This window comes from Lacerta agilis, chromosome 3 (genome assembly GCF_009819535.1).
Source record: "Lacerta agilis isolate rLacAgi1 chromosome 3, rLacAgi1.pri, whole genome shotgun sequence".
Classification (NCBI taxonomy): domain Eukaryota; kingdom Metazoa; phylum Chordata; class Lepidosauria; order Squamata; family Lacertidae; genus Lacerta; species Lacerta agilis.
The window spans coordinates 10047207-10058718 of record NC_046314.1 but is presented as its reverse complement, the minus strand read 5'-3'; the positions used below and the strand labels follow the sequence as shown (position 1 = coordinate 10058718).

The 11512-nt window shown below is 51.9% G+C and overlaps 1 protein-coding gene across 1 annotated transcript; it reads left to right on the top strand.

Annotated features, from left to right (window-relative positions):
* The first annotated feature begins 979 nt into the window (after positions 1-979).
* TLX3 (T cell leukemia homeobox 3) lies at positions 980-9738 on the top strand. Its single transcript, XM_033145401.1, has 3 exons — positions 980-1756; positions 3552-3795; positions 9417-9738. Exons 1-3 carry the CDS (start codon positions 1324-1326, stop codon positions 9625-9627), a joined length of 888 nt encoding a protein of 295 aa, XP_033001292.1. The 5' UTR covers positions 980-1323; the 3' UTR covers positions 9628-9738.
* The last annotated feature ends 1774 nt before the right edge of the window (positions 9739-11512 follow it).

The window sequence follows — 11512 nt, the reverse complement described above, 5'->3', positions numbered from 1 at the left end:
CAGCCTTTCCTCCTCCAGGGAAAAGCACTTGGTGATTCTCTTCTCCCATTTGCAGAAATTGGGAGAGGGTTGAGTTCCTTTCCCCCTGCCCCAGCTTCTGGGTCAAACATTTGTTATGGATTGCTGCATTCTGACGTATTTTATTTTATTATTTTATTTAAAAACCCCACCCACCAAATAAACACGCCATTGAGTGCGCTGTTAAATACCCCTAGATATGTGAATGTTACCAAAATGCTCGCCTCTTCATTGGCCTGAGGTTGTTTCCCAGACGGCCTTTGAAAACCTACCTTCATCCTTAATCAGAGGGAGACTTGCTCTGTCTAAATACCCCCGACTCAGGCATTTTTAAAAACTCGGGCCTGAAGTCCCACTGGGTCCAAGTAGACTTATTTCCCAGTAAATCTTCGTGTTTGGGGGGAGGGGGTCTGTAGGCTTCGGATTCCCCAAACTAAATGGGGCGGGGAGGAAAGAGGGGAATAACTCTGGACTTCCCAAACCAGAATGGTTTCCTCTTATTTGCATTTAAAAACAAAAGCATCTCCCCAACCCCTTAAAATGGGGCGCGGAGTGGGGAATCGGCCCAGTTGCGGTGAGCCCGCGCTTTCCTCCCTTTTGTACAGGGTTTGCAAACAAAGCAATATATAGGAAAGAGGGGCATCGATCCCAAATTAATCCACGAGGAGGGACGGAGCAGCCTCGGCAACGGCCAGCCTGGAATTCTGTTCAACTAGCATATTTGTTAATGATTCCAAAGGGTGGATAGGGGAAGGGAAGGGAGGGGAGGGGAGGGGAGGAGGGGAGCCCCCCCCCCAGCAATTGCTCAGGTTTGTTCAATTTCATATCGCTAATTTCGAAAGGCAACCCTCGCAGATGCTCATTGCAATATCCGCCCCGCATTATCTTAGCTAATAAATTTGACCTATTGTTCGTTTGTTAAAATGATGTCACCACGGAACAGTCCCTAAGCTCCTATTCCAATGAATTAGGCCTTTATTGAAACCCGGGAGCCAATGGGAGGAGAGAGGCTTGTTTGGGGTGGCCAATGGCAGCTGCGGGAGAGAAATTAGAAGCAGGAACTCCAGGTTTGGTTCAAAAAAATATGACAGAGAGCCTGGCGAGCTGGACCAGTCTTGGCAAAGTTTCAGTGTGACATCCATACAAACCAAGAGGACCTTACATGGATCTACTGTGAAAAAAGGAAGGGGAGCGTTTTTATAGGGGAATTCTTACGGTGTTGTTGTTGTTGTGTGTTTTTTTTTTAGGTTTTTTTTTTTTACCCCTTCTCCTTTCGTTTGAGCCAATATTTCTAATTCACCAAGGATGGATCAGCCAACGAACACGCAGACCCCGCACCAACACGAACCCATCAGCTTCGGGATTGATCAGATTTTAAACAGTTCCGACCAGGAGACCCCTTCCCAACCCGCCCCGCGAGGATCAGACGTCGGCGGCGGCGGCAGCGCGAATTACCTGGGTAGCCCCGTGGGCAGCCGGACGGGCGCCCCGTACCCTTCTCTCCCAGGCGCCTTCCCTGGCATCGGGGCGCCCTTCGAGGACTCTGGATCTTACAGTGTGAATCTCAGCTTGGCTCCATCTGGCGTGATCAGGGTGCCAGCTCATAGACCCATCCCTGGGGCAGTGCCACCTCCCATTTCTAGTGCCATACCAGCCATGCCAGCTGTACCCAGCCTTGGCAGCCTCAACTTCCCTTGGATGGAGAGCAGCAGGCGGTTCGTCAAGGACAGATTCACAGGTAAGCGGAGGGGTGGTTGGGTTGCGAGCAAGAGTGAGGGGGGTGTCTCAGAGGCACGACCCCGGGAGAAAGAAAGAGAGGGGGGGAGACGAACTTCAGCCCACAAGTTGCTTTGGCAGCGTGTTTCCAAAGTGTCCGTGCTGCTAAAAAATATACTGATATATGTGAATATACTGTACATACATACATACATACATACATACACACAAATATACACACATACATACATTGCGCACACAGGCATTCAACCTCATGCAGCTTCAACAGGGGGAAAGAAATCTCCTTAAACCCACCCCCCTGCAATTCAGTTTTGTGCGTCGTGGAGGGACGTGGAATGATGTGGAATGTGTTTGTGTGTATAAGTGAGGGAGACGGTTGATCAGCTTGTGGTACCAAATTGTGGTTTCAGTATTTGGGCGGCCCTCTCGGCAGGACCAGGACTGAGACACAAACATTCTACTTATTTCCTTTTTATGTTTGTTTCTTAGGGGTTTTCTTTTCATTTATTTTCTTTTTTAAAAAAATCACCGTAAATAGTGGCGGCCTGGAAAGCTGTCCCCACGCCACAAATCTGAATCGACCCCCCGCGCTCAGAATTCAAAGCCTCGATTCTAATTCATGGTTTTGTGGGGCCTGATTTGTTTAAATCGCAGTGTACAAGGAGAGAGGGGAAGGCGAGGGAATCGCCGTGCCTAATCTGATTACAGAATGTAAGAGAGAGGGCGGTAGGCGGAGAACAAGCAGCTAAAAACTAAATGAGAAAGCTAGGGTGGTAATTTAAATATCTTCGAATCCAATGCGGATTAGATGAAGGACGAGGAAACGGGGAGAGGTGGGCATGGTTAGAAAATCCCCTTGCAAATAAGCCCCCTCCCCTTATGAATGTGGTGTTGTTTCACTTCAGGGTGGAGGCATTTATTTGTGGAGAGAGAGGGGCTTTAGTTGAGGTGCCCATCAGCAAATCTTAGGATAAGCAGGCAGAGAAAATGAATGCGATAACCCTGTAAACTTCGAAAGGCACTATATTAAATATGATTATCATCATCATCATCACTTGCTGGCTTGGTGAGTATATTTCCTAGCCAGGAATGTACTCAATTTGGCCAGTTCCTGATAATGAAAACTCTTATTTCCATTATTGCCTACCAGCTTCGTCTCCATCCATCCATCCATCCATCTATCTCTCTTTCTCTATTTAAGGCTGTTCTTAGCCCGTCCCTGTTTTGGGTGGGTGGGTGAGATGTGATTTTTTAATATATATTTTTTTGGTTTCTACACCACAAACCTTAACTTGCGCGCCCGCCTTCTCTGTGATTCGAAATTAATGGATCCAGAATAACTTCGATTCTCTTTCACAAAGTCTCTCTAGGGAGGGCTTGAATCCCCACGTCACCCATAAGCATGGACTGGATGGGGGAGGGTGGTCATGGGCGGGACAAGCCACCCACTTCTGCCACCCGCCTAGTTACTGGGGAGGAATGTCACACAGCACTAAGAGAACTAAACTAATCCATGTTAAGCGCACTTGAATGGGCGCCCCAAGGCGCTCTCCTGCGATGCTTTCTTTTCCACGTCTAAGTGTCCAACTCTAAGATGCTTCCTCAGAGGAGTTTATCGGCCATCAAAGCACTGTTGGCATATAGAGGGAAGAGAAATGACGCCCCTCTGCCCCCTCTCCCTCCCTGTGATGCCCTGGTGCCTTCTAGCCTGGTTGGGGCAGGGCTCCCGTCTGTTTCTCTCTCTGCCCCCCGTTCCTTTGCGCGTCTCTCTCACCCTGCCGCGTCTTCTGTCCTAGCGGCGGCGGCGCTCACTCCTTTCACGGTGACGCGGCGGATCGGGCACCCTTACCAGAACCGCACCCCGCCCAAGCGCAAGAAGCCGCGCACGTCCTTCTCCCGGGTGCAGATCTGCGAGCTGGAGAAGCGCTTCCACCGGCAGAAGTACCTGGCCTCGGCCGAGAGGGCGGCGCTCGCCAAGTCGCTCAAGATGACCGACGCGCAAGTCAAGACCTGGTTCCAGAACCGCAGGACCAAGTGGCGGTGAGTCTGTGGGTCATTGGATGGCTGTGGGGTGGGGTGGGGTACTGAATGAGTAAATGGGTAGGGTGGGGAGGAAGCAGGATACCTAGGGATCGGTGCCTCCTCTGCTTCCTGCCCTTCGCCCTGATACCTTTCTTTGTCGCCACAAATGGAGTTGGCGAAAGGTGTGGTGCTGAAATGGACAGCGACCGAGGAGGAAGAGATCTGTGCTCTAATTCTAGCGGCGTGTGACTTCTCGTTTACTGGACAGAGTGGTAGAAGCGAAATTAAATAGAGCCGTGATTTATTGGGGAGCGGGTGAGAATCTTTTCTCCCCACACCGTGATTGTGAAACACCCTTTCTCATGCTACAGAGCCCAACGCCAAATCCCAAAGTCCTTCCACAGGCATCCCGCGCTATTTTGGGCCCATCCGCCTCTCCCCGACTCTCTCTCTCTCTCTCCCCGAAAAGGACGCGTTTGCCCTCCTTCCTCCGGCACCCTAAACGCGTGATCCTGAAAAGCGGAGCACGCACACATGGAGCCCGTTCTAGACGCCCCCTTCCATCCAGCGACCTCAGGCCCACTGATTTGGAAGATAGGATCACTCTACGCACATTCTGTTCGCTATAAATGCACCACAGTGTATCTATAGAGTTTTTCTCTGTTTTGGTAGAAATTAAGGAAATTAAGGAAGACGACCACAGTACGAGGCAATAATAATAATAATAATAATAATAATAATAATAATAATAATAATATAGCGCGGATCCGGGAGTCAATAAAGAGGAATTCGATCTCTCAGTAAAGGTGAATCTGCAAAGTGGCTCCTTCGCGGAATTAATAGTCAGGCGAGGTGGTGACGGACACGGGCTTACGTGGCATTTCAAAAAGGATTAGAGATTGTTCAATGGACAAAAGGCCTGTCTGTGCCAGCAATGGGGAGCTTGAGATCTTCCAGTTGTTCGTGGACTCCCATCATCCTGACCATGGGCTACCTGGCTGGAGCTGATGGGAGTTGGAATCTAACAGCCCCCCTCCATTCATTGCCTTTTGCTATGGAAACTAAGCAGAACTTCCAGTTTCAAAGGCTCTGAAAGCCGGGCGCCTGCTGAGACGTTGGAAGAAGAAGGGCTGTGGCTTTTACCCATTGCTTGTGCCCGGATGATCGCTGCTGGAGGTAAAATGTTGGACTGATCCAGCCAGGCGCTTCTGATTTATTTGGCTTCCAGGCGCGCAGAGGCACCGAGAAAACAGTTTCCTGGGCCCATGGCCTTGGTAGGGGTCAATGGGAAAATGGAGTTGGGGGAAAGGGTTAACTACCTTCCCATGCTCCGTGGTTCCTATTCAGACCCACTTCCCTAATTCTTCTTGTCCTAAAGAATTCCGGGGTTCAAACATGCTTTTGAAATCACCTGTCATGTGACCCTCGTAGTGAACACCATCGCAACACCCCGAAACAGCTGTCCCAGTGGCGTAAACGGAGCGCAGGACTGCATTCAAAATCCTCCACTCCACCGTCCATTTACTCTTTATACCAGGGGCCAGCAAACTTTTTCAGCAGGGGGCCGGTCCACTGTCCCTCAGACCTTGTGGAGGGCCGGACTATATTTTGAAATAAAAAATATGAATGAATTCCTAGGCCCCACAGATAACCCAGAGATACATTTTAAATAAAAACACCATGCAGGCCCCACAAATAACCCAGAGATGCATTTTAAATATTAAGGACACATTCTACTCATGTAAAAACACGCTGATTCCCAGACCATCTGCGGGCCGCATTTAGAAGGCGATTGGGCCGTATCCAGGCCTCCGGGGACCCCTGCTTTACACCAACGCGCAAGGCTGAGCTCGGAGCGCAGTAAAAAAATATACCCACCCTTTTATTTCCCCGAAGTTTGGCGCCTTGATTTGCTCTTCAAGCGTTCTTGAGAGCTATTGGACACACATATATGTACATATATATTTGTGTGTGTGCGTGTTTTGAATGGCAACACCCTACTCGGAAGTAAACTCTGCTGACTCCCGTGGCAGTTTTTGCTTTTCCGAGAAAGCAGGGCGCAGAAGGCTCCAGCCTTCGGAGGTCGGATCTGTTCTCCTGGGAGGTTTGCTAGACGCCTGTCGGCTCAGAAGCGTTTCCACTCTCGTTTGAGGCTGCAAACCGCTACAAGGCCGCTGTTACTTGGAACGTTTTCTTTGTATTGGCGACGCTGACTACGCCTCGTCCTCCTCCGCTGTAGGACATCCGATTAATGGAAATGGACTCGCTTTGCGGTTGCAACGAGCGCCTGGGCCCTCGGACAAAAAATGCCGACCTAATTATTGTATTTGTGTTAACGGCACGACAACGCGAATGCTACGCTCATATTAACGCTATAAAAAACAACAACAAAAACATTATTATTATTATTAGCTATTCTTTTTTAAAATTATTTTTTTGAAACCTTTCAGCATAGACTACAATAAAAGCAGATTAATCCAAAAAGGAAAAAAGGGAAATAACATGAAATATTATCATATTTTGGATTAAGAGATCTAAATCCCGGGTCACAAACTGGAAACATTACAAGAGGAACAGTTCTGTTTCCTCTGGAAATCTGTTGGACAGGGTCCAACCCAGAAGGTTGCTCTTTCTTCTTAAGCCCGCCTTTCTCCAGGTTTGGGCGGCTGTCTTATTTGTAGGGGGGGGGGGAACCATGGGGATCCACTTTTGGCTTCTCGGCGCTTCATAGCTTCCGGGCTCCTTCGTTTGCGACCGTTAACAGTCGGAGGTTGGGCGAGTCGAGAGCAGGGATTCGGCGCTGATTTCCTTACCGCATTCCTCACCTTGCGCCTAAAAACAAACCCAGAATAAAATAAACTAAAAACCTCGACCGCCTACAATCATCATTGAAATGCTTCTGGATATTTTATGCGATGCTGATTCAGAGTTCGCCTATTAATTTGTAGCAGCGCAAACGGCAGGTCCGGAGACCAATTTCACGTCGCTTGGCCACCAAAACGAGCGAGCAAAGTTCCTAGGAAAATGGGCTAGAATAGATGGGCCGATAAATAAAAAAAAGCTCACTCCTTTCCCCTCCAGTCTCTCTAAAAACAAATATCCACCCGCCAAAAAAGGGGGCTTTTAATTCAGCTTTCGAAAAGAAAGCCTTTCGATCTGAAAAAAATGCGAAATACGTTTAAATTTTATTTTATTTTTTGATTATAAATTTGGGCGTGGGGAGGGGGAGAAGTGAGGGGGGGCGTGAGGGAGGTTTTGTAGCTGGAAATTGTTTGGAAAGGGGAGAGAACCCCCCCCCCACACCTCCCATTATTGCAAAGGGTTGTTTTCCACAGCTGAAAAATCAAAGCGCTGTTCCATTTCCCCCAGTCTCGCCCCCAGATGACTTGAGGGGCTCCTGCCTGATTCAGCCGGTCATTCCCGGCTCTCCCCGGTCCCCCGCGGCTCGGTCGGAAATCATGCGCCTCTTTTCGAAAACTCAGGGTTTATTTTTGTCCCCCCGCCCCCTCAATCTATGACGACGATTCCGATCCCCTCCTATGGAAATGCAACCGGCGTTTCAAGAACTGACCAGCCGCGGCAGAGGCCGCGATCGCCGCTGTCCGCGGCTCAAAGAAGAGGCCTCCGCCACCGGATCGGTGCCCCGCAGTTTAAAAAAATACCAGGATCCGGAGGGATTCCTGGGGAAATCCGTTGGAAGGCGAAAACCCTTGTTGATTGCGGGGCAAGAAGGAGGCTTACTCGCGAGGAAGTCGCCCCGCGTAGAAATCCGCGGCTCGGATTTCCGGGGAAATCGGCCTAGCTGCGCAGAGCGCAGATGCAGGAGGAAGGGGTTTTTCCATCCCGGTGCCTCTTCGACTCCGGTTTTTGAGTGGCCACAGGAGTCAAAGTGGTTCAGGGATTCTGGTCCTCACCCGGTCGACCCGTTCCTACTTTTCCAAACGGCGGTGAGTTCCAATGAGGTTTCCCGGCGGCGCTGAAAAGCGCCAGGACTTTAGCCAACGAAGAAAGGCGTTTGGCACCGAGATGTCCCGGACATTTCAAGGAGAATTTGCGCCTGGTGGGGTTAATATTGGGCAGACTATTTCCACCTGGCTTCCCGGGCTAGTGACCTCTGGGAGCGCCTCCAAATTTGGCCCAGATTCAGGGGGAGAGAGGTAGGAGAGAGATCGCTTTTGGAGAGCGCAGCACGTCTGCGCGCCTGTGTAGACGCGCCGCATCTCGATCACAAGTCCCCGGCGCGTCATATCGCGGTTTCCTTTTCGTCGCGCTTTCTTGTTGGAAGGGACAAGCGACGATCCATAAACCAGTTGGGGCTCGGAGACTGAAAGTTACGGGTGCGGCTGGAAACCAAGGCTAACGCCTGCGCTAGTTGAGCTCATGGAATCTCAAATCCACGGGCTGCGGATCGGGCCTAGAAACCAAGTCCTTCGGATTAACGGGTTCATGGCTCGCCCAGGCCTGACCTCCGTTCCTCAGTTTCTCTCCTGCAGTCCTCCCCCGGCCATTTATCCTTGAATTCCTCTGATAAATTCTCGTACAAAGCGGGCCTTTCCTGCCCAGCTTAAATTTATGGGGATGCCCAGGTTTGCGCGCAGGTCTATGTTTGCTGGCTTACTTTGCGGAAGGGAGGGAGGAATGGGATTGGGGGGATCGCCTCTTTTAGGGGTGGTATTGCTCTGCTTTGGAGAGCGTAGAGAAAGGATTTTTTGGGGGGGGGGTCGTCCAGTTTGGGCAACGTTGGCATGTGCGGCTCTCCTGTTTACTGAACGTTCCTCATGGTTTTCTCGCGCCAAGTTTCTGGTGCGCGCCCGCCCTTGATTTGCAGGCGGCAGGTGCGAAGCAACAGCAGTTGGAATAAATCGCGGAAGAAGAGGCACTTTTCTGCTTCTTTGGAGGGGGCGGAAAAGGGAGGAGGTGGTGTCTGTGCCGCGATCCGGTTAAAAGAGCCCGGGGCGATTCCTTGACGCGCCTGTCGCTTGGGGCGCCCAGGATGGGGGAACGGAAAGTCCTCGACGTGGTGGGATGGCCGGCCGCCATCTGAGCCTCTCTGAGCAAGCTGCGCTCCCTGAAAGCCGCCTCCGCCTCCCAGACGGCAGAATTATTATTTAAACGAATAAAAGGACCCTGTTAATTCGGAACCCGTGGAAACTGTTCCGACGAGCCAAAGGGCTGCCACTGGGCACCCGCTTGGGAGTTAAGCTCCACCGAACCCCTTCTTTTCTTCCGAGGAGGCCTGAGTTGCGCTGCTCGACCGGGGATGGCGCAGCTGCTCGACCGGGGGAGTTAAGCAAACACAATCCCTTCTGAGTAAACCAGGGACCTCTCTCCAGGCTGCAAATCCTCTCTGCCCGTCTTTCTGTGAGGCTCAGTCCCCAGTGAGCTCGGTGGGGCGGCCTTCTGAGTGAGCCCGGGTGGAATTTGCGCTGTCCAGAGAGAGAGAGAGAGAGAGAGAGAAAGAAAGAGAGAGAGAGAGAGAGAAGTGTTTCGTTTGGGCTGGAAGGAAGCGGGCGGCTGGTGGCGCAGGAAACCTTCGGTTTCCCCCTCGACGGCCACGGAAGGCGAGCGTGGGCATTGCTTGGGCGTCGGCGGCTGCCTAGCGAGGGGATCTTCTGAGCTGTGCCTTTTTTCCTCTTTAGGAGACAGACGGCGGAGGAGAGGGAAGCCGAGAGGCAACAGGCCAGCCGGCTGATGCTGCAGCTGCAACACGACGCCTTCCAGAAGTCCCTGAACGACTCCATCCAGCCCGACCCGCTTTGCCTGCACAACTCCTCGCTCTTCGCCCTGCAGAACCTCCAGCCCTGGGAAGAGGAAGGCTCCAAGATCCCGCCCGTCACCTCCCTGGTGTAAAAGGATCTTGGCCCGGGCCGGCGGGCGGGCCTCGGAAAGGCAGACACCCTCCTCCACCTCTCCCTGCATGAACCGAAGGCCGAAACTCAGCAAAGAAGGTGCTCCGACCAAAAAACAAACAAACACACAACCGCAAAAAGGGCCGAGGACGGGAAGCGGTCCAAGTAAGCGCCTGCGCGCTGGCCGCGGGGAGGGGTGATCCCACTTCTGACACCACTGTTGCTGCCGCCGCTGGCGATGGACCCTCGCGGAGGCCCTGTGTATCCCTGGAGGGGACTGCATGGATTATTGTATGAGGAATGCTCTCGCCAGCCATATTCCTACCCCTCCACCCTGCCCACCGCCACCAAGCAAAAGAACTACTTGGATGGTTCTTGCCAGTTCAACGCTCCTTCCAACCTTGGAAGTTTACCCAAGCCTCTCTCTGCGGCCCAGAAGCGAGAGAGAAGATCGCAGATCTCGCCTCACCCCCGGCGAAAGGCAAGAGCCCCGCCGTATATCTGAATTTTCCAAGGGCCATTGACAAGCAAGAAAGCAAACGAACGAACAACAAAACAAACAAGAACTTTGCCTCGGTGTGTGAGTGAGCGAGAAACTCTTGGCTACTGCGCCAGGAAAACCAGGGCGCCCCTTCCAGCATTGCCCGCCCCCCTTGGCAGGGCTAGATCCTCGCTTCCCTACTCACCCACAAGTGTCGGTGGTGGGAGGGTGTGTGTGCCGTGTTTCTGGGAAAGGTCTTCCGTTCCCAGTTCCTAATGGTTGGTTAATGGTGGCCGTCGAGACGAAACAGCCCCGACAGACATCGCAGGGATCGGGAGTCTCCCAGCGGTGCCCCCGAGACAGGAGAAAGGTGCGGGGGGGGGGGCGGAGAGAAGGAAAGGGGGTCATTTCTGTGTGTTTCTGTAAAAAGAAAATGTGAATAATTTAATTTATTTATGCCTCGAGATGCCGAGCACTGTTAATATGCAGAGAGAGAGAGGACTTTGAGATTTCTATGGAAAGCGGAACAAATATTTTAGGTGGGCTCGAGAAGGGAAATATTATAGGGGGCGCGCTTTCCTCCTCCCCTCCGGCTCTTACCTTGGAAGGCCGGCCCTCCCACCCCGAAAACCACTTAGCAAAGGAAAATAAATCCATTATCTTAAGGAACCCTGTTAAGCTGAGAAGCCGCCCGCCCCCAGCTGTCTCCCAAGCGAAGCTAACGCCAGCCGTAATTTATTCGCCACGGTAATAAGGGCTCCCTTTTCACGCCACGCAGACTTTCGGTTGCCTTTATTGTGATTATTTTTCGCCCCCCCAGCCTCCCCTTTCTGGCAGGATACGAAGATGGAGCGAGGCTGGTTGGAGCGGGGTTGGTGGTTGGGGGGGGGGAGAGGAGCAAATAAAGAAAAGAAAGCAGCCTCCCTCCCCATGTTCCCCCCCAACCCCATTGCGCAGCCGATGCCCTTTGCCCGCGACTGAAGTGGAGAGAAAGCGCCTTATGTTTCATAATAAAACTACGAAGGAAGAGTGGAGGTTGATCCAGACCGTGTATAATACTTTGTACTTGCTGAAAGGTGTAAATAAACGTTTTCTTTAAAAATGGTTCTGGTCTGAGCTGTGATTAAGGGGGCCAGAAACCAGGATTTGGATCGGCTGAAGTGGACTGAGGGGCTCAGTGCTTTGTCCTGCGCAGCTGAATCTTTCCCTTTAGCGTCTCCAGCCGGAGAATCATCTCCTCCCCCCCATCACCTCCTGCTGGTCTTTTGAGCTGAAGATGATGGAGACTGAACCTGGGCAGGCCTTCTAGCTGCAGAGCAGGTGGTCTCCCACCTAGCTGGAGTCTCCTCCCCTAGGGGTGCGTGCGTGTGTGTTAGAGAGAGAGAGGAGGAGGAGGAGAAGAGGA